The 22250-nt window shown below is 36.8% G+C and overlaps 4 protein-coding genes and 1 pseudogene across 5 annotated transcripts; 2 read left to right on the forward strand and 3 right to left on the reverse strand.

The window, feature by feature from the left end:
• Window positions 1–545: 545 nt before the first annotated feature.
• LOC132184908 (SLH domain protein) lies at window positions 546–5699 on the reverse strand. Its single transcript, XM_059598699.2, has 11 exons — window positions 5281–5699; window positions 5061–5147; window positions 4674–4835; window positions 3977–4065; window positions 3099–3187; window positions 2885–2988; window positions 2653–2752; window positions 2502–2577; window positions 2262–2376; window positions 1026–1557; window positions 546–873 (listed from the first exon to the last, which is right to left on the reverse strand). Exons 1-11 carry the CDS (start codon window positions 5531–5533, stop codon window positions 780–782), a joined length of 1701 nt encoding a protein of 566 aa, XP_059454682.1. The 5' UTR covers window positions 5534–5699; the 3' UTR covers window positions 546–779.
• Window positions 5700–6198: 499 nt separating this feature from the next.
• On the reverse strand, window positions 6199–7840 carry LOC132184755 (Cytochrome b561/ferric reductase transmembrane protein family). The gene is made up of 4 exons (XM_059598497.2): window positions 7534–7840; window positions 7392–7443; window positions 7083–7279; window positions 6199–6649 (listed from the first exon to the last, which is right to left on the reverse strand). The coding sequence occupies exons 1-4, from the start codon at window positions 7681–7683 to the stop codon at window positions 6323–6325; spliced, it is 726 nt and encodes a 241-aa protein (XP_059454480.1). The 5' UTR covers window positions 7684–7840; the 3' UTR covers window positions 6199–6322.
• A 1343-nt stretch (window positions 7841–9183) lies between these two features.
• Window positions 9184–11406, forward strand: LOC132183662 (clavaminate synthase-like protein At3g21360; annotated as a pseudogene).
• A 1811-nt stretch (window positions 11407–13217) lies between these two features.
• On the forward strand, window positions 13218–15050 carry LOC132183630 (clavaminate synthase-like protein At3g21360). Its single transcript, XM_059596990.2, has 3 exons — window positions 13218–13583; window positions 13823–14076; window positions 14705–15050. Exons 1-3 carry the CDS (start codon window positions 13218–13220, stop codon window positions 15048–15050), a joined length of 966 nt encoding a protein of 321 aa, XP_059452973.2.
• Window positions 15051–15385: 335 nt separating this feature from the next.
• On the reverse strand, window positions 15386–21064 carry DCP5 (decapping 5). Of its 2 annotated transcripts, none has more exons than XM_059597691.2 (8): window positions 20748–21064; window positions 19079–19179; window positions 18397–18468; window positions 17375–18313; window positions 16772–16837; window positions 16087–16287; window positions 15851–15961; window positions 15386–15776 (listed from the first exon to the last, which is right to left on the reverse strand). In XM_059597691.2, the coding sequence occupies exons 1-8, from the start codon at window positions 20893–20895 to the stop codon at window positions 15630–15632; spliced, it is 1785 nt and encodes a 594-aa protein (XP_059453674.2). In that variant the 5' UTR covers window positions 20896–21064; the 3' UTR covers window positions 15386–15629. The 2 variants fall into 2 exon arrangements, with proteins under 2 accessions (XP_059453674.2, XP_059453673.2); XM_059597690.2 differs by having other exon boundaries at window positions 15851–15964; window positions 20748–21063.
• Between the last annotated feature and the right edge of the window lie 1186 nt (window positions 21065–22250).

Genomic DNA, 22250 nt, shown 5'->3' on the forward strand with positions numbered 1-22250 from the left:
AAAAAAGAAGAGTCCAGCAAAAGGAACCATCATCCATCTGTGTATATATCCAAGTCGTTTGGCCGAGGAATTTTGATGCGTGTGAATTTGTCAACAAGATATTTAAAAAAAAAAAAACAAGACTACATAATTTTGTGGATGATAATGCAAAGTCGTTTTTCTGGTACATGAATTTTGTGGATTCCACTTTCCCCAATAGCCGCCGAAGCATTATCCAAATCCCAAGAGGCTCCTATAATTCCTGCCTTATTTAACCAAACCAGCATCATATGCAGCTAGCCTAAAGTATTTAAAATAAATTACATGCATAAAAATAAAGCTAAAACAAAAGGGAAATGGAGATTTATTTATTTTATTTATTTATTTATTTTTTTTTTGGTTTAGTAGTAACTAAGGACAATTTCCTCTAAACTGGATTGAGCAAAATTCTGTCAATCTAATTTATTAAACTAACATTTGTCCTTAGAGGATGTAATTCACACGTGCATTGAAGATTTGAACTTTTGATGAACTTTTACTAAAATCATCAATCCAGTTAACGCGAATCATCAAAACAGTGAGATAGATATAACTGTTCCACAAGGAACAACATAAATGATGGCTGTCATGCTGCAAAAATGGAGGAAACAAAAATCCCTCATTTCACTCAACATCAAACATTGTTAAAGTATTACAGAAAATCTCAGTACACAATAAAACAATCAGTGATTCCGCAAAGAGCCCTCTGCTAATTATTTTTACAAGCAACCACAAATCTCTGCCCTCAAGGGATAGGAATATCAAGCTTGGTTGTCCCATTTCCACCTTCGGCCAACCTCCTCAAGAACCTTGGCACGAGCTTGGCTTTTCCTAGCTTCATCCTCTACCCAAGATCTGCATTTGATGCTTCCATTAATGAGACTAGATGACCATGCTATGTTATAACACAATATGATCTTAACATATGGCACTCTACAATAGAATAATACCAATATGTTGTTTTAATAAATAAATAAATAAAAAATACCACGTTGTTGCTTCATTACCTAAGAATCCGGAGAGCTTCTTTCTCAGCTTCAAGTATAGATTTTGTATCAAGTAGTCCTTCCTGCTTGGTCTGTAAATCACTGAACATGTCCTGTAAATTATGCTGCTCACTAATATGCATAGACCTCTCAGATGCAAGCTTTTCTGACATCTCAGTAACCTCTTCCTTTAGACTGAGAACCAGTTGCCTCTGACAGTCCATAGCTGCCTTCTCCTTCAAATGCTCAGCGAAAATTTTCTCTTGAACAATCTTCTCCTGTTCCAAATCACTAACAGCAGCAAAATAAACCTTCTCCACCTCAAAACCACGGGTTTTCTCTTCAATCAGCTTCTCATCCCAAAACCTCTGTATATCTCCTCTGTCAAGCAACTCAGACCTAATATCTTCCATTTGAGCTTGCCTTGCAGAACTCTCAGCTTCTAGTCTAGCTAATTCAGTATAAATTGCTTCTACCATCCTTCCACTTGTCAGTGCCACCGCAGCTTGTGCTTTTGTTGAAGGTTTGTTTGGTTGAAGCCGCTTGCTGTGTCCTGCAAATAGTAAATTTGACACAGTTTTCTCAGTATATGTGAACCACTCCAACGCATGTGTGAGCATGTGAAAATAAAATGCTCAACTCCCTACATGGAAGGAGACTAGCAGAAGCCCCGGATTACACTCAACTCAACTAAGCCTTGATCTCAATTAAGGTGAGTGCATGCCTCAGATTATATACACAGAAAATCGTAATGAAGACTTACAATTTCTATATGGCAAGCGTAAAGGTATATGCTTATTGATGTTCTATGCATTGGTATTGGCACAAAAGAGGTAAGTATCAAGTTCTCATACCTTCAAATTGTTCTATGTTTTCTATGGGCTTACTTATGGATTTGCCCTAAACAGACCCTAAGAGTAACGAGTAACATTACTTTTTGCTTAGTTGGCTGAGACAGCCTTAAATTACGTAACTCATATCTTATATAACATGTGGAAATGATTGGCAGCGCTTTTATCTGTGAATGGTTGCAATTCACAAGAGCTCCCCAAATTTTACAAACAGGGAATTAAATCATATGAATAAATGTTCTTTAGCACATATTTGCTAATGTGATTTATAGGAAACAATTCATGTATATGTTGTCATTGATCTCCGAAAAACCTAATGTTAGGACATACATAAAAATAAGAGGGGAGGGGGGAAGGGGGAGAGAGAGAGAGAGAGGGGGGGGGGGGGGGGGGGGAGGAGGACTACCAAAAACTTTTCTGAGTATGCTCTTGTCCCCAGCCAACATGTCCATAAAAAGTTCCACTGCTGCGTCTGAACTGATCTCCCTCACATCCAAAAAACCCAATTTTGTTTTTGATATCTGGACTGTAAACAAGTCAGGTTTTAAAAGCAATGACAGACTGATGAAGTGTCACTTTGATGTTTATTCAAAAGTTAACACCAGAAACAATATCTATTGAAGATCATATTTGAAATATTCTTTACCTGTTCTATGATGCCTGGTACAAGTTCATACTCTAGCTGGGCTTTCCAGTAAATGAGATCCTGCCGAGAGATAAACCTGCCCCACCAGACATGTTTTATTAAGTGGAAAGGAAATTTAAAAACATTAAAAAAGGTGGTGCACATATCGTACTTCTCAGGGGAAAAATGAACATCTCCTTGGCCTTCAGAATCATTATCAGTGGAGTTCCTCTGTGATAGCTTGCTGGGAATGACACCAGCCTCTGCAAGGGCTGAATGCCAAATCCAAATCCAAGAGCAAAGTTCAATATTAAGCAATTATCAAGCATATTTCCCTTTTTCTTCCCTCACCCACAAACGGCTCAAACATATGCCCTTGAAATAGCAGGCAGATTGAGTCTTACCTTGAATGGGCCCAAAATCTGGGTCTTCAACGCCTATATCATCAAATGCAGCAACTGTGGATCCTGAAAGTGAAATTGCTGGAATGATCCTGTACTTTGGATTCCTATTAAAGCCAAACAACAAATTCTAAGCCAAACCAACAGAGCATTAACAAAATTCTATATGTGTATGTGTCAAACATCTTTAAATTAATGAGCGTATATCAGTTACTACCTTTCCAATGATGAACTTATTCGAACTAGCCATCTTGCATATTCCCTTCTAGTGCACAACTCATCCGCCTTGACATCATCTTCAATGATCTGTATACCTTAAATACGGATATCTATGTTGAGAACTGGACCCAAAGCTTCATCCAAATTAGTATACAACATTATTCCTAAATGTTATAGAAAAAAGTCATACGTGCAGCAATTCAAAGGTTTTAAGACATACAAACCATTGACAATAAGGAGTCAATCACAATTTTAGTAAAGATAGATTGGAAGTCCATGGTCCTTTAGGAGAAGAACTTTAGAGTCTATTGTTTATTTTACGCATTAGCTGTCTAACAAACTACCGTTTATCCTAAAAGCCTAAACTAACAAGAAATCCTAAATTTAGTCCCCCTCAGGTGTGAGTCTAGGCACCCACTTAATGAATGGGATCTAACATGAAATTTTTAACTTTAAGAAAATGTAGAATAAAGACAAAATCCCAACTCAGGATTCTACTCTGATTTCAAGATAACAAAAACCCTAAACTAATAAGGAATGGGGAATTCAATAATTTAACCAATATTCTAAGATTGTCCACATGCATTTAATCTTCATGTATCTCTCACCTTTGTTCCTTATTTCCTCAAGCCAATATTAAACATTTAAGCAGCTTCAGAAGTCCTATATGACTTGTCCCACTTTTTTTTTTTTTTAGGATAGAGACACACGATACTTCAGACTCCTTAATGCATTTAAAACTAATAAACAGCAAGAAACAAAAGTATAATGACTTAAATACCGCAATTATATAATTCAGTATAGAATTTACACAGTTTATATAATAAATTTTGATCTCCTATAATCCCACTACAGACAATGATTCAAGAAGCAAACCTTCAGTTTCTTCATAACTGACAAAGCTTCCTGTTGAGTAGAATCCACACCAGCTGGTATTATAATACGGTCAAGCTTGCCCATAGATGCTGAACACAAGTTCCGAATCAGGACATTGAAAAATAAACAGAGAAAGTACCTTAGAATGCTGCTCAATCGAAATTATTTGAAAGGAAAAAAGAAGAAGAAGAAGAAGCTCCAACTCTCTTTGCCACTCTAACTATGCTAAATTCTAAAATCAACATAAAGGACCTTAAAAGATGAGCATGTACGGAGAACTAAAAAACAGGGGTAAATCCTTTAATTTTCCCCTTTTTTCTCACTTCAAGTCAATATTGAATAGATTAGCTCATGAAGGAGAAGACATAATCATATAGTAATGGTCCTTAGCAGCTCAGAACTAGCCAAGCTAGTAAAATAGGAAAATAGAACTGCTCCATAACTGCAAAATTATTCCCAGATGGCAGAAGCTGTGGAGTTTATCAAATATGGCTTAAGACGTGGGATAGCAGTTGACCTGTTGAATAAAGTCATTATGAATGAAAATTAAGTAACATTCTGCACAAGGTTATTATTTCAGATTTGACTTGGAGTTGAGAAATAAAAATAAGAGCATTTTCAGAAGCCCTTCTCCAATGATGCTTTTAAAAGACTCTCTAAAACATACAAATAAATTTTTTTTAGAAGTCAGTCTCACCAGTAGCATGCGGCATATTTTCTGGGGTTGAATCAGACACCAAAGTGCTCGCATCAGTTGCAGCAATGCCCGTAGTTTCGCCTTGATGATCACCTTTGTTTCCACCTGGACTTAATATCCCATGCAAAGTATGTAATGGACTACCCAACTGAAACCTAAAACCTACAAAACAACAATCCCACTACGCTCAACAGACAACACCGAATGCCCATCTCATTCATATTCATCTAAAAACCATCACCAGTATGTCAATTGATAGTGAATAAAACAAAAAGTGCCCAAATTGATTAAAAAAAAAAAATTCCAGTTATCAAAAAAAAAAAAAAAAAAAAAAAAGGAACAAAAGAAAAAATTAACTAGAATTTATCGAAAAAATATCAGTTGAACCTCTTCTTGATAGTGAGAAGTGAGAAATGGCAGCGAGTAGAATAGCTAGTGAAGCCCCAATTCCACCAATCACAAATATAGGCAAGCCTGCATATCAAAATAGCTCAATTTGAAAAGAAAAAAAAAAAAAAATATATATATATATATATATATATCACATCTTTAAGGAAATTAACTAAAAGGGCGTTTTGCATAATAGGAAAAGGAGTGGAATTTAAACCTGTCTTCTTCTTATGGAGCGGAGAGTCAACGATGGCCCAACCGCCGTACTCGTGGTTCGCATTCTGGTCCGGAGAGGACCACGAGAGCTCAAGGTTGCTCTCGGCGAGTGAGGCATAGAGGGGCGGCGTAGGGCTTGTGATTGTGGGTCTGGGAGTGCGGAGAAACGAGGGGGCAGTACGACGTCGTAGTAGGGGAGAGGGATTGTGAGTGGGGAAGAAGATAGATGATGAAGAAGAAGACGAGGAGCACATTTGTGATTGCGTTTTGGGTGAGTGGAGATTTTAGGGTTTAGGGATATAGGAATAATGGTGGTGGTGGTGCTGGTGTTGTTAGGCGAGATCGGACATGGGAGAGAGAGGTTTCGCCGTATGGGTTGGAAATGCTCAGTGTTTGGTGTTTATGGGATTCGGCTTTTGCTTCTGTATTTACAGCCTAGTTTTTTAAGGTTTAGATTTAATTTTTCTTTTTTTCTTTTTTCGTTTTTTATTTTTTATTTTTATTTTTAATATAATACTTGAAAATAAATCTGAATTCATAAAAATGCATCTAAGATCTAAGCCAAATCCCATATTTATGAACCACAACAAGACAAGAGTTGCTAACGCAACAAGTGCAACCATTGAGGTGGTTAAGGCGACAATATTGCTTAAAATTCTTCGAATCAATAAAATAAGATAGAAACAAAATAACAGTATACTGTCCAGCAATTTCTCTTATAAAAACAAATTACCATTATCAATCTTCCATGTCACAACATTGATAAATAGCCACTTTATCCCATCATACTTGACACGTCTATATCACTCGTCAAATTATTTTTATTGTACACATTTATTTTATATTAGTAGACGCGATATATGTGTTAAGTAATTTTTTATTTTAGTCACTTACAAAAATTTAGTTAAAACACGTCACATGAGTGTAAAATGACTGTAAATACTGGTATTAACAATATAATAACGTTTAGACAAGATTTTACATAAGCATCCACTATTTGAATGAGATTAATAAGAAGCAAAGTAAAAACAATTTTCAATTTTTTAAGACGACAAGCACTTGGCATCCGAGTAGACGAGTTTATTTGGAAGTGGGGTTTGGTGCTTTGGTGAAACGGCAGCCAGAATGACAATGCCGCTAAGAAGGGCCAATCCGAGGCCTAGGCCGTTTACAACCATGGACTCTGGACCGTGTCTGGATACATTTCTCCTGGTCTGCAAGAATGTCAACTTCTCTAGTAGCCCAGTCTCTGCTGTGGCCACGGCCAAACCATATGTGTAGAGGCCCAGGAAAACGTGCCAAGGCAGCACCCTTAGTCTTGCTGTACGCGCCTCTCCTCTGTGCCAGAAGCTCAGGAAACCCATCAACCACTGCATACAAATTGAAATTTTTCATATCATTTGGGCCCATTTCATGGATAATCCGAAGATGCAATGACAGTGATGACCTACATGCTTCCTCCTTCCAAAAACATCTAAAAGCATCTTTCCTTGATTATGTAGCTGACATAGACACAGCTTTGTCATGATTCTAATAAAAAGATAAAGGAGCTAGCTTCTCTCAAAAGAAACCAAACCACGAAACAATCATGAAGTCTTGTTGCTTTTTAATCTAAACAAGAAAAAAAAAAAAAAAATTAAAAGGGTTTGGTAATTGTGACTAATGAGTCACATTGGCATCAATCAAAATTAAACTAATTATTCATAGTCTAGATAATTCCCATTCTTTTTCCTTTTCTTAATTTTTTTTAAAATAAATAAATGAAGAAAAATTAGTAAAGCTTAGGGAATGGAAGAAGAGAACCTGAGCTCCAAAGAGGGAGACACATGTCAAGCCCATCCAAGAATGCAGACTAAAGAAATTAGCCACGATCCCATCCTCCCCCTGAAACTTTGTCCAAATCCCAAAAACCCCAGAAGCCAAAGCCACTCCTTGAAGACACAAATGCACAGATTTCTTGGAGTTCCTGGAACCAGGCAACCATCTATGCACCAGAATCGCTAGAAGCACAAAAACACAGCATCAAACAAACCCCATTATCTAAATTTACTCTTCATGCTCTAATACTGAACAAGAGGTTTCTAAATTCTAATTTCTGGGTTCTTTCACTACCTTCTCCACTGATGAGAATAAAACCAATCACCATGAATAAAGGATGAAGAGCCTGTTGAAAAAAAAAAAAAAAAAAAAAAAAAAAACCATTCATTTTTGTGCACATGCAAACAAGGAGAGAGACTCAGAGAGCATAACATACTGAAAAGATGAGGTATTGTTGGGAGGATGAGTGGGGAAGGAAGCTGGATTTGAAGGCAAGAGCCCAGAAGAGGACCAGCACCGCTACGGCAAGCCCTGAGACTCTGGCGAAGAAGAGGAGTGGGACTAGTGAAGGAGAGACAGCAGCCATGTGTGTTTGAACTTTGAAGCAATCTCCCAACTCTCAACTGTATAATAGTGGTAGCATTGAGGAGCTACCGACAGCCGAGCTCTAGATCTACCCAAGTAGAGTATTGAGTAAAGCAATCAATCTTTGGAAACTGAAATCCTTTATTTAAAAACGTTTGGTTTTTTTTTTTTTTTTTTCTCTTTGTTTAACTAAATTGATTGAAATCGTCCTTCTCGAAGGTGATTTTTACTTTTTAATCCATTAATAATGGATACTCCGTAATCTTTAATACAAAGCTGTTCTTATGTTTTTTTTCTTTGTTTTGTAGTAGTGGCTTATGTAATTATGCTTGGCCCATTAAGGGGTCCCCTGGCCCTCCACTCACAAGTAGAGGGATCATGACTCGAGTCCAAAGATGGCATGTCTGATATCCGCTGCCTTGGAGGGCCCACAAAGGAACGTGTTTGGGCCTATTTTTTATTTTTAACTTTAACTTCAATTAATATTCTTTTTGTTGTCATTGCAGATGGTATTGGGCTTTTTTAAGCTTCATGACTGTTGATTTTAGGTACACTAGCAAAGTACTGGGTTTTCCTGGGTTGGGTATCTGAATTATATATATATTTTTTTAAAAAAAATAACATGTATTTTTAAAGAATATACATTTTTAATAGAGCATAGAGCATTGATTTTTACATTATTTTAAATAACCATATACATATACTTCTTGTTGGGGGAGCCAAAATTTTTATTTGAAAGTTTGAATTACGCTAAATAAATAACCATATACATATATATATAATCTCTTGTTTGTGTAGGGAGTTCGAACCTACGTTAATAAATAATAAGCACATAAATATTTATAGTCTATTTATGTGCATGTATACACATTTATATAAAATAAAACTAACAAGTCTTAAGTGTATTTGTGCTTTTTAAAAGTCAAGTTTATAGATGTTTTACTTCAAAATCAAAGCATGTTCGAGACGCATCCCGAGTTTAAAATTAAAAAGATTTGACATAAGAATAGACATGTCATATGGGGAGTCAAAAATTAAACATATGATGGGACCATAGTATAAAAAGTAATATTTTTATAAAAAAATTTCAAAATTGTTTGAGTTGCGGAAGACCCCAGGACCATATATATGTTTGTCCGCCCCTGCATCTTCTATACAAAGCATTACAAAAAGGACAATCGTTTCTTTTTATGCACTTGGGACAAAAGGGCTCAAGACTGCCATGCGAGCATTTGTCAAACCCAAGGTTTATTATTGGACCTCATCGTCAGAGTTCATATGTCTACGACAAATTGGTGGTAGCTCCACTCCATTATTTTTGTTGCAAGGCGGCAACAAGTCTCTAGCTACCAAACCAAACAAATATTGAAAAAACCAATGACCAAACCAACCTGTTTTTCATATATAATCCCATAGAGAATTGATAGAAATGAAGAACCCCCACAAACACAATAAGCAATTTTGAGAGAGAGAGAGAGAGAGAGAGAGAGAGATCAGAGCAATGGAATTTTCTTGCAAGGCGTTCAAGGTAGGCAAATGTGAGGGCCAAAAAGTGGTGGATGGTGAAACCATGCCCCTAGTGTTACATCCTTCAGAGCCCAACAAGGCTGACATGGATTCCCTTCTCTCTGCTGTCAAAGAAAACAAGGAGTGGTTTGAGCAAATGATCATCAAGAACAGTGCTGTCCTTCTTCGAGGCTACAACGTTAACAATGCCGAGGATTTCAATGAGATCATAGAAACCTTCGGCTGGGATGACATTCGTTATGTTGGGCCAGCGCCGAGGACACAAGTTTACAAACGAGTATGGACGGCTAACGAGGGACCCCTCTCCGAGTTCATCTACTATCACCATGAAATGGTTTTGGTAAGTCGTATATAATTATCAGACGTGACACCTATTTATCACACTAATAGATTTGGCAAGTCGATATGATGTGTTTTGAATCACTTTTTTCTTTTTTCTTTTTTAAGCGGTCACTTAAAATTTATCACATTAGCTTATCTTTTTAGGAATAGGATCTTCTCCAATTGAAAATGAATTAGGGAATATCCAGTTTATGGCTTAAATTTTTTCTTAGAAATCCTAAAACCATAAATAGGACACATGTCCACTAACCAAAAATAATAATAAAATATTATTTTAGATTTTAAAAAAATTAGAAAATATTTTTAAAAAACTAAGGGTGGCCGGCCGGCCCAACGGGGGTGGTCCGGCCACCCCCTAGGGCCACCCCATTAATTTTTTTTTTTTAAAAAAAAAAGGTTGGCCCTAGGGGGTGGCCAAACCACCCTTAGTCTTTTTATTTTTATTTTTATTATTATTTTTGGTTAGTGAACATGTGTCCTATTTATGGCTTTAGGAACTGAATATTCTTCAGTTCAATTTTGAACTGGAGAAATCATATTCCATCTTTTCATGGGGTATAATAAATGCGTGTGAAAAGTAACATTATTTTATGAGTAATAATATTATTCACACTTATTTCATATATATTGGCGGACTTGGAATGTTTTAAGTGGCGTTATATATGGGAAGCTTTTAACAAGCTTTATTATCTCTAACTCGTCAGATAAAGGAATCTCCCAAAAAAAGTAATTCTTTTCTGTGAGGTACCATCCCTCGAAGGTGGACAGACCCCCTTCGTTCCAAGCTTCCGTGTAACAGAAAGAATGCTAAAGGAGTTGCCAGAAGCTGTGGAGGAAATGGAGGATAAGGGGCTAAAATACACATTCATAGCTGTTAGTAGGAATGATACATCTTCCATGAGGGGTAGAGGCTGGGAGGATGCACTTGGAACCTCAGATCGCGCAGAGGCTGAGAAAAGGTATAAACAATCTACATTAATGCATAAGGAAGCTATCACTTAATGCCTATGCATATCATGTTAGTGTTGCCCTTAAAAGCTTATATATTGGTTATATATAATATTTCGAATTCAAAACTTCTGTTAAGATACTACGTTAAAAACTTAAGCTAATGAAAAATAATGAATTTAATCGTTTAATTAATATTCTAGCACACTTGACATAAATCAATATCAATCAATATCCATATATAACCTATATTAATTATCTTTTTACCACGCGGGTGTAGTTGATTTATCACTTAAAATAAGTCTATTCATCTGATTTTAGTACCAACATGCATTATGATTCGGGTTAGGGTTAGAGATTCTAAGCAAATTTATTGTCTTAATTAATAGCAATTTAGGTAGTAAATGTGAAAGAGTTTTATGGGACTCACCTATCTAAGACCTCACCTATCTGAACAAGTTTCAAACAGGAGGACGGGCTGTAAAGACACATTAGCTGAAAATCTGAATCCGTGGTTAGACCACTTGAAATTGAAATCTCATATGGAAGTTTGTGTCGCAGGGCCAAAGCACTAGGGATGGACATGGAGTGGCTGCCAAATGGGTCAGCGAAGGCAATATTAGGCCCGCGATCTCTAACAAAGGTGTTTGATGGAAGAAAAGGAAGGAGAATGTGGTTTAACACATTAGTGGGCATGCATGGGAAGGAGCACAGCTCAGCCATGATGGCAGACGGGACAGAAATCCCAACAAAAGTAGCAAAGAGATGTGAAGAAATCATTGAAGAAGAGAGCATCCAATTCAAGTGGGAGAAGGGTGATGTTCTCTTCTTTGATAACATGGCTTTGCTTCATGGAAGAAGGCCCGCCCTTCCTCCCAGAAGAGTCCTGGCTGCCACATGCAAGTAGTTTCATCTCTGGATCTATCATCTATCTAATATATATCTATCTATCAATCAATAATCAATGTCTCTTTTTCATTTAAGAGACGCATGGAGCTTCTAATTGGTTACTGCTACTTGTTTTGATTTTAAGGATTAAACATGTGGTCAGCACATCTTTGTTCTTTTGCTCTTATTTTGTTATATTTACATATATTTGTTCAAAATACATACATACACATATATATATATAGAGAGAGAGAGAGAGAGAATTACAAGTTTGTTAATTGGGAATGTTCTGATCACCATATATATGTCAAGCCCAAGGTTAATTATTCGACCTCAAGTTCAAATTGTTGTGGCGGCTCCGGTCGGGGCATCATCCTCAGGCAGGGCCGGTCCAACCGCTAGGCGAGTTAGGCCGGCGCCTAGAGCCCCGATTTCTTAAGTCCCAAATTTTTTTCCTAAGGCAAAAAAAAAAAAAAAAAAAAAAATTGCATAAAAATTTAAGACCCTCAACACGCTTAAAAAATATATTATTACTTGTTTATAATATCAATGCCCTTAACATGCTTTCTTGAGGCCTTCAATGTGCTTTAAAAAAATATATATGTTATTTGTTTGTAATAATGAGGCCCTTAACATGCTTTCTTAAGGCTCTCAGCATGCTTTAAAAAAATAATTTTATTTTTTTATAATATTGAGACCCTTAGCATGCTTTCACTGCACAACAACCACAACTCACAAGGTCCACAACATGCTTCCTTGGCTGTACAGTAAAAAATAGAACAATAAAACTACAACTAGTTTTATTGTTCTATTATATATATATATATATATATCGTGTTTGTTTAATTTTTAATATTTTTAATCAAATATTTCTACCAAAAAATATGCATCTGGATATGAAAAACTTAAAAAAAAAAAAAAAAAAAAAAAGGTAGAAAAGCTGATTGAATCTCAAAGAGGAGCTCTAAATAAATTTGTTATTAGCAATAAACAAAATATAGAGGATAATTTAGGTGAAAAACTTGTAAATGAACAAGAAATTCATCAAAAAGAATTAGAAGATAATGAAAATACTATTGATATAGCTAAGTCTATTGGTATAAATATTTGAATAGTATCTAACTCTATCCCTTTCCTCATTTGAATAGGAAAAAAAAAACTTTATTGTTACAAATATTTATGACTCAGGCTAAAAGAAAAATATTGATGCAAAATTAAGGGATTTATTAGTAGAAAATGGGTCCAATAAAATAGTAATATAGATTTTCCTAAAGATGAGAACTCTAAGCATTTTTTAGTACATATTATATACGGAAATTATCAAATGGGAAGAAGCATAATAGAAAATTACTAGTTTATTCAAAAGATTTAGATAGAGTATTTTAGGGAGAATAATAATTTTTAAATAAAAAAATAATAACAATAATATTAAAATAAATATTATTTAATATTCAAATATTTAAAAAATTAAAGCTCCATTTAAAGGTTTCACCTAAAGCTCTAAAAACTATTGGGCCAACCCTGTCCTCAGGAGTCAGGACAAACATATAAAAGGCCACTCCATTAATAATTTTTGTAGTAAGACGGTAGAAGCCCTCTGGGGTCAGGACAAACATATAAAAGATCACTCCATTAATTATTTTTGTAGTAAGACGGCAGAGGCCATGTGATAATTATAAAATGACATGAAGAATATTGAGAAAACCCGTGAGGAAACCAATATGGTTTCGTTCCGATCCATGCGTTGCTCTTCAAATATATATATAATCCCATGGGCCATAGTCATATATACAAGTGATTAACCCCAGTAAACGAAAACAATATCGAGCCATGGAATTTTCTTGCAAGGCCTTTAAGGTAGGAAAATGTGAGGGCCAAAAAGTGGTGGATGGTGAAACCATGCCACTAGTGCTACAACCTCCGGAGCCGAACAAGGGTGACATGGATTCCCTTCTCTTTGCTGTCAAAGAAAACAAGGAGTGGTTTGAGCAAATGATCATCAAGAACAGTGCTGTCCTTCTTCGAGGCTACAACGTTAACAACGCCCAGGATTTCAATGAGATCTTAGAAAGCTTCGGCTGGGATGATGTTCGTTATTTCGGGCCAGCGCCGAGGAAACATGTTTACAAACGAGTATGGACGGCTAACGAGGGACCCCTCTCCGACTCCATTTACTACCACCATGAAATGGTTTTGGTAATTAAAGTTATCGTTAATTACCACAATTCTCAAAAAACTTTATTTTTAGTAATATTATTTTATTTTTTTGTGATATATATATATTGCCACACCAACATAGTGAAATATTTGTGAGACATGAATGTAGTATATAGCTAGCATTAATACTCGATCTTCAAATATATAATTTAGATGTGAAGTTGTAAGAGTTGACCAAAGAACATGTGTGATAAGCTTTATTATGTCTAACGGATCAGATTAAGGAATCTCCAGGAAAGGTAATTCTTTTCTGTGAGATACCAGCCCTTGAAGGTGGACAGACGCCCTTCGTTCCCAGCTTCCGTGTAACAGAAATGATGCTAAAGGAGTTTCCAAATGTTATGGAGGAAATGGAGGAGAAGCGGTTAAAATACACGCTCACGGCTCTTAGCAAGAATGATAAACCTTCCATGAGAGGTAGAGGCTGGGAGGATGTATTTGGGACATCGGATCCCGCAGAAGCCGAGAGAAGGTATAAACAATCTACAATGCATAAGAAAGTTACTACTTCGTGGTTGTGTATAGTGTACTTCTCATATATGTATAGCTGCTTGAGCTTTCAATATAGCTAGGAAATGTATGATTGTGCTCTTTCTGTTAAATCACTAGTCTAGTGGCGAATTCGTTCTAGGATCATCGCTTTGATGTGTCTGGCCCTGTCCTTTATCCACCTTTGGGAAGTAGGTAGTGTGACAACACACGCTTCCCTTTACTCTATAGGGCATTATCATTAGTTGCAAGGTTTGATGGCCCCAAATTGACTTGTCTCCCCTCTCGTTGTAGGGTTTCAAATCTCACCTCACTGCTCATGTGTTAATTTGTAGATCGTGATCTCAAGCACAAATCCCTACATGGCGCCTATAGTAGGCCTGCCGCCCTACCTAAACTAATCATATTATCAATTACGAAGTTCGAACTTAAGACTTCTATTATGATACTATGCTAAATCACCAATTATTCTAAAAACTTAAGCTGATAGAAAATGTTAAATTTAATCATTTAATTAGTATTCTAACACTCTTCACATATATCCTTTATATTATGATTAGGGTTAGAGCACTTGAAATGTAAATCCCATATGGAAGTTATTGTTGTGACAGGGCTAAAGCACTAGGGATGGACATGGAGTGGCTGCCAAATGGGTCGGTGAAGGCAATATTAGGCCCGGCATCTCTAACAAAGGTGTTTGATGGAAGAAAAGGAAGGAGAACGTGGTTTAACACATTAGTGGGCATGCATGGGAAGGAGCACAGCTCAGCCATGATGGCAGACGGGACAGAAATCCCAGAAAATGTAGTCAAGAGATGTGAAGAAATCGTTGAAGAAGAGAGCATCCAATTCGAGTGGGAGAAGGGTGACGTTCTCTTCTTTGATAACTTCGCTTTGCTTCATGGTAGAAGGCCCGCCCTCCCTCCTAGAAGAGTCCTTGTTGCCACATGCAAGTAGTTTGACTTCTGGATCTATCTAATATCTATCAATCAATAACGTCTCATTTTACATTTAAGAGACGCATGGTGCTTCTTGATTACGTGTACTGCTACTAGTTTTGATTTTAAGGATTAAACATGTGTTCGTCACATCCTTGTTCTTTTGCTCTTTGTTGCTTCTTCAAATACAACTATACAAGCCCCCAAAGAAAGAGAGTCTCAAAATAATACTTACAGAGTGCACTTTACCAGTGATTTCACACAATAAATACGCCTTTTTAAACAAAATAGCAGAAAATATCCCGTCGGTTGGAAAAAAGGAAAAACCTTAGATGGCACAAGTATTTCTTGCACTGCAAGCAGAATGTTTATTTCATTACCTCCAATAAAGGACAGTTAGATTCGGGAAGTAGATTAAGACAAATTTGAAATCAAAATGCATATCCTACTCTTTATTTTCTAGACGATAAAAACAAAAAAAACAAAAAACAATTATAAAAAAACAACCAAAACAAACCCAGCCCTAAACCTGTTTGCTGTTGTGAGCAGACGGGCTTCATATTTACCCACTATATCATTTCAATAGACCTAGTGCTACCTAAGGCGCACGACTGGAGATGGCTCGCCCCCGCCCCCTCCCAGCATATCCATAATTCCTTCCATAATAACCACCACGAGAACGACCACCACGCCCAGGTCCACGACCTCCTCGACCACCCCGATACCTTGAGAATTCACCAAAAGTCTGCACACACAAACAGGCCAACATATTAGACATAATCCTCAAAACTTGGAGGGGCACAAATCAAAGAATGTTACCTCTGTGTCTATCTTCATTTGCTCGGAGAATTTTGTCCTTCCATTATGTGATTCACGATCAAATGCATTGCCGGAGAGGGAATCGAAGAAATCATCCTTATTATAGACAGGCTGCTGACATACAGAAATAATCAATTATAATGTCAGTAAAAAGCCGAAACAAGTTTCTTTTTTTCCTAACAAAACTCAATTTAGCCACATAGTCACATGGTAATACAGAGGACAGCAAATCTCACCTTGACCTCTAACTTTGACAATTGAGCATCATCATCATCTTGAATATCATCTTCATCACTAACTTTTTCATCTCCTTCTTTGTCCTTTGAATAAAATTTATGACCCTTACCAAGATGGCCCCACACTTCGTCCTTCTTGAATTTCTCATTCATAGCTATAAAATCAAAATCTTCAGTGAATTTAGTCACTGGACGTGAACTCTGCACAGCCAACAATCAAATTTTCAAGCCAAAATCCCATTCAATCAAAGAAACTAATCTTAAGAAATGATTGTAACATTGATTGGATCATCTCATACAAGATATAAAATTTTTTAAAAACACAAACTGCATAACTCTCTCACAAAAAAAATATCTTATGCTTCAATTTCCAATTTGAAATATCATTTTGTGTTCAAGCCATTTTAAAAAAAAAAAAAAAAAAAAAAAAAAAAAAAAAAAAAAAAAAAAAATTTTACTTTCTTAACACATTATCTCCAGATAAAGAAAAAAAATTCAACAGGCCACCCCTCAATCTTTTGAGCAATATAAACATAGTCATTGGAATAAAAAACTAGAATCTTGAAAAGTAGAACTCTTGATTAAACTAATTCAATAATTAAAATCTTCAAGCGAGTTTTCAGGTTGCAAGTTTGATATACAGCCAGTAAACCAACTTAGTTTTACAACGCAAAAGTTTTATTACCCCAGTTCCTCTTCCTCTATCACGTCCCCGGTAACCCTGACGAGGTTGGAAAGGAATTCCATTTGGCTGGAAAGAGACAGAGAAAATCTATGTCAGCATCCTCATCAAGATATCAATATAAGCATCATGTTTTTTAACCATTGTCTAGTATAGAAAAGGAATAAGTTCAATTAAATTCACAGAAGAAAAAACAATTAAATGGGGTTAGCACGTGTAGCAGCTTGTGAAAAACCTACAAATCAAGCTTTCCACATCCAGCAGTAAATTTCACATGAAAGATAAAGGAAGAGCAACCAAACAAAAACTGCAAGAGTTAAAAGTGCTTAAGCAACTTGCTTCAATCCCAGACAAGTTCAAATAAACCTGATCTGACACCCATAGGTATTATGAATAAAGCTCATGAAAATACAAAAAAAGTTTGTTAGATGGCAACCAAGGTTCCTGGGGGAGGTTCGCTCCACCTGTTTTCTCACACTCAGCAATTCAAACATCGAAGCACGTGGACAATTGGACCAGACTAGAAAGTATGAAAGTTATCAAGCCCATGGATAATTGGAAGAAGCCCGTTAGTAATTGGACACACACACAATGTAACAGGATCACCTTTTGTGCAACTCGTGAAGGTACTGGTAACGGCAGTATCGGCGGCTGAGCTTCTGCTGATATTGGCACTGTTGGCTCTGCTGATGATGATGACGATGATACTTGAATCACCTCTAAATCCTTATGTGCTGTTTGTGAAGTTTGCGATGAAGAAACTGCAGCAGGTACAGGCTGCAACAGCTGACCTGGAGTTACCAATGATGGTGCAGGTGTTTCTGTGCGAATAGAATTGGATTTCCCAACAATAGAGGAGGTAGATTGGGACGAGGTTTGAAATGACAAGATTGGACCAGAAATTGCACTAGGTTTGTTCGAGATTGGTGGCACAATAGCATTTATATCCAGGCTAGGCGTAGCCAAAGGAGCCAGAGATGGCAAACTAGAACTTTGTACGACTGCTGGAAGGCCAGAATTAGGTGGTGGCTTGTTAGGCACTGAGTTTCCTAATGTTTCAGAAGCTAGTGTAGCTGAAGGCACCAAAGGCAGAGTTGATGGTGCCAAGGAATTGGGTATAAAATTCAGGGAACCAGAACTGGCAGGAGGCATAGGAGATGGAACTTCAGGTAAGTTTGAAGCTCCAGTGGGAATAGGGGCATTAAAATTAGGATATTGTATTGGCTGCTGCATTGAAGGCGGCATTGACAGCCCAGGTGGTGGACGAAGCAAAGATTGTTGATGCAAATGTGGAAGCCCAGTTGGGGGGCCATAGTATCCTTGCCAGTACATTGGCATAGCAAGCCCAGGACCATTTGCACTAGGAGGAGGTGGTGTAGCTCCCCAAGACCCTATATTACCTCCAGGTTGGAATAGTGGCAGGCCACCTTGGAAATTTGACCCATGGAGTCCCAACTGCGCATTATGGGAACTAAGATCCGTCAAAGACCCACTACCGGCAGGAGGCAAGCTCGTAGATGTAGAAACTGGGCGAGGATAGTGAGTCTGCATAAGAAATTAAAAAGAATTCAGAATGGTGTAGCCTGATTTAACTTATAATGTGACAAAAAGGTCTTCATTCCAATTACCTGAATAATTGCTGGATCATTGTTTATAGGTGCTGTAGGCTGAACCGGTGGAGAAGCTTTAACCTGTAAATCCTGTAAAAAGAAACTTCAAGAATGTTTGAGGACCATTCTACTCACATAAATATATCAACCAACATAAAATACCATGCGTTAAAAGTTGAATTTAGAGATAATATCTGTAATGTTTATTTTTTTTGTTCTTTTTTGAAAAAGGTAAAACTTCAGTGTGTTCAATGTAAGAGTCATTCAAAACAAGCGCTAAAAACTGTCAACTATTACATAAAAGCATTCAAGATCAGGCCTCTTATTGCTGGGCAGCTAATTTTCTCTGAATCTTGTAGTCATATTGGCTCCATGGTGATCTATCTTTGAGAATTATCAAACTCAAATTTGATATGTTTTCACCGATGCATAACCAAACGGCAAAAATAACTGCTCTGCTTTAAGGGTCATTAAAAGTCAATGACAAAGCCCAAGTAAAAGTGCATCTCTGTCGCAGTTATCTCAACTCATCAAGCATACAAGGTCAGATCTGACACGTGGAACCACTAGAAACAATGTATTGACTTTCTCCCAAAGAATAATTCACACTTTGAAATTATTATGCATATAAGCATATTACTTGAATAAATATACCATGCAAACAATCAGAGCATTTAAAGAGTGTCTGCACATAAGATACCTTGATGTCACTCCCACGGAACAGTATATATTCATAAATTTTGTCGCCTGGAGGAACTTGTGGGCCATCTTTTTTCCTTCCTTCTGTTCCATATGATCGTACTGCCACATGAAAAGAGACAAAACAAGAATGACCAATCCACCTATAACATTTCTTAAATATATAATAGATCAGACAGAGAAACAAAAACAGTACCTAAAAAGAGAGCTATATAACAAAAACAGTACATGAAAAGAGAGCTATATATTGTTTGATGAATACACATTATGGCCCAAATATAAAACATTTACAATCGCCTGGAATTGTTGTGTCCTCCATATTAGTTGCTCAAATTCACGTTTTCATGGATAAATAATAATAGAGACTAATAGAGGTAGTACCAAGATCAACTGAGACTTTTTTTTTTTTTGGATAAATACCAAGATCAACTGAATCAACTGAGACTTTGACAGGGATACAACTATTATCTCATCAACTGAGACTTTTTTTTTTTTTGGATAAATACCAAGATCAACTGAATCAACTGAGACTTTGACAGGGATACAAATATTATCTCATCAACTGAGACTTTTAACAGTTGAGATCCAGTCTTTACTGAGGCATTCTAATATCGTGACTCCCCAGTCACAAGACTAACTAACCCAAGCCTTTCACTATGACAAACCAGTATAACCTTCATGAAAAATATCTCTACAGACAAACTAATCTTCCAATGACCGCCTGTGTAGTCCACATATAAAACATCTTGTCTTCTTGTTGTGAAAGCACGTGTAAATGTCGAATCCCACATTGAGGAAAAATAAAAAAAGAGAGTAGTTGTTATACATAAGTGGACCTAAACCCATTAGCTTAAGCTTTTGGGTTGGTTTTGTGTCCGAACATGTATATTAATGTGCTCTTTGTGGACTCTCTCCCTAACACTTGGCATGCTTACTCAACCCACACCCTCTACAAATACGAGGTTTCGTTTTAAATAAACATGCGACTTCACAACAAACTTGTTTCATTCTTCTTTTACTTCTTAAGCAAACTCTCACTCCCAAAACACATGGAAACAACTTTTTGCCATTTATTAGTTGTTGGGAATCAAGATATTGAGCAACCATTCAACTTAATTGAAACATTGAAAAGCATTCACTGAAACGGTAGAATTAGATGTAAAAGTGAAATCGATATACATATGAAAGTAAATGTATTTGAACAAAAACAGTTTTTGACCACTAAAAGCAACACAAACAGTTTCCCAGCACCTGACGGACTCTAAGTCGATAAGCTAGACTTTCGCCAATTACGCCAAAAGGCACAATTCCAAAAGCCCAAATCCTGCCAAAGCATCCAAATGTGACACTAATGAACAGCACGCCAAAACATTGCAAAACGAGCTTAATTACAGAGTCAATAACATGGACAAGATTCAATTCGTGATTCACACTGGACCCTCTAATTTAATAATAAGTAAAATCCAACAAGGATGGGCATAAAGAAGTCAAACTAAAAGTCTACAATATGCCATCAGGATTCAATTTAGTTCTAGAAACGCATCCTACCAGTTACACTATCTCAAAAAAATCTACATAGAACGAAACGCCGCAATCCACAAAATGGAAATAAATCCAAGAAAATCGTAAAAAAAAAAAAACAACAACAAAATCAAAAATGAAAACGTTACCGTTTCTGAGAGCAATACTGGACTCATCGGCGTTGATTTGGTGGAGAACGCCCTCGTATCTGATTTCGCTCTTGGAAGTCAAGCTTATCAAGCTCCCTATGTACGAATCCGCCGCTGAGCTCGATCTCGACGCACTTTCCGACGCCATACTCTTCCAATTCCAATCATAAACTACAATAACCCTATTATGATTAACACACCCAAACACGCAGGGCGCGCGCGCGCGAGAGAGAGAGAGAGAGTAGGGTTTAGGTTTTGGGGGCCGCGGGTTGTGGCTTCTGTGATTATCCCTTCCTGTGTCGTGCAAAATGAAGATCTAAATAGCGCCTGCTCTTTGCGTCTTCTGGCAAATTTTATGGATTTTGACCAAGTGGCCAATGGGAAAGCGCCACGCTGGAAGGTTTTGGACTGGCTGGTCTATTTGGCTGAATTGAGGAGAAGTTTGGTCCAAAATCCAAATCGTACTGGGGGAAAAGGGAGAAAGTGCTGTACTTGTTTCCAAACACTGGATTGGGGTTTGCGCACGTAGGCAGAGTGGCGATACAATTGGAGTGTGCAACTGAATGCCAACACATACTTACGATTGCAAATTTGCGATTGGATCGCATTTGAATCCTACAACAAGACTACAACTACAAGAGTAACAAGCACATTATAATAGTATGAGATGCTCCTAAGAATCTGGTTACACTAGCATTAATGTTATATATCACCCTCACATCCTTAAATTTAGTGTGACATCGTCCTTTATGATTAATCTTTTGGTTAAAAACATCTTGGCACACATAGACTTTGGGAATCAATGTGAGGGCCGGGTTTGGGACAATGAATAGAATTTTACTAAATTCAAGGATATTAACTAATTAAGGAGCCTAAGCCAATGGTTCCAAAAAAATATCTCATGCCATTTGGTGGTCCATGGTAAGATTCTTAAAATTAAAAAATAAATAAATAAATCTTATGCAATATCATTCCATACGACTTTGCATGTAAGGAAAAAAAAAAAAAAAAAATCTCTAACATGTAGACATGCGGTTATGGGAAAATTGACTAGGTTTTTGGTCTTAAAATGGAAAATCTTAATTAATCATGTGATAATGCTAGGTGTTATAGAAGATTTGAAATCAACTTTCCCATGCAACAAATTTAGTGTTTTAAATTTTCTTAATACCCGATCAAGTCCTGGCGGATCCCGATCAAGTCCCGGGCGAGTTCATTTTCCAAAATTTCATGATTTTCTTTTGCATTGAATATTTTGTTTTAAGATTTGGTTCTTCACTTTTGAATTTAGTTATTCCATATATATATATATATATATTACAAAACGCCAGCCAATGCTCTCTAATTTACCATCAGAGTAATAACTTGCATTAGCTTATTATTATTATTATGAATTATTGAATTTCTTTATGTATTAGTTGATGCTAATTGATCCCATGCATGTTCGGAAAAATTGTTCTTCCATATGCAGATCGATTAGAAAAACTTGAGCATGGACAAATT

The sequence above is a fragment of the Corylus avellana genome, chromosome 7, assembly GCF_965113065.1.
Source record: "Corylus avellana chromosome 7, dhCorAvel1.hap1.2, whole genome shotgun sequence".
Taxonomy (NCBI): Eukaryota; Viridiplantae; Streptophyta; class Magnoliopsida; order Fagales; family Betulaceae; genus Corylus; species Corylus avellana.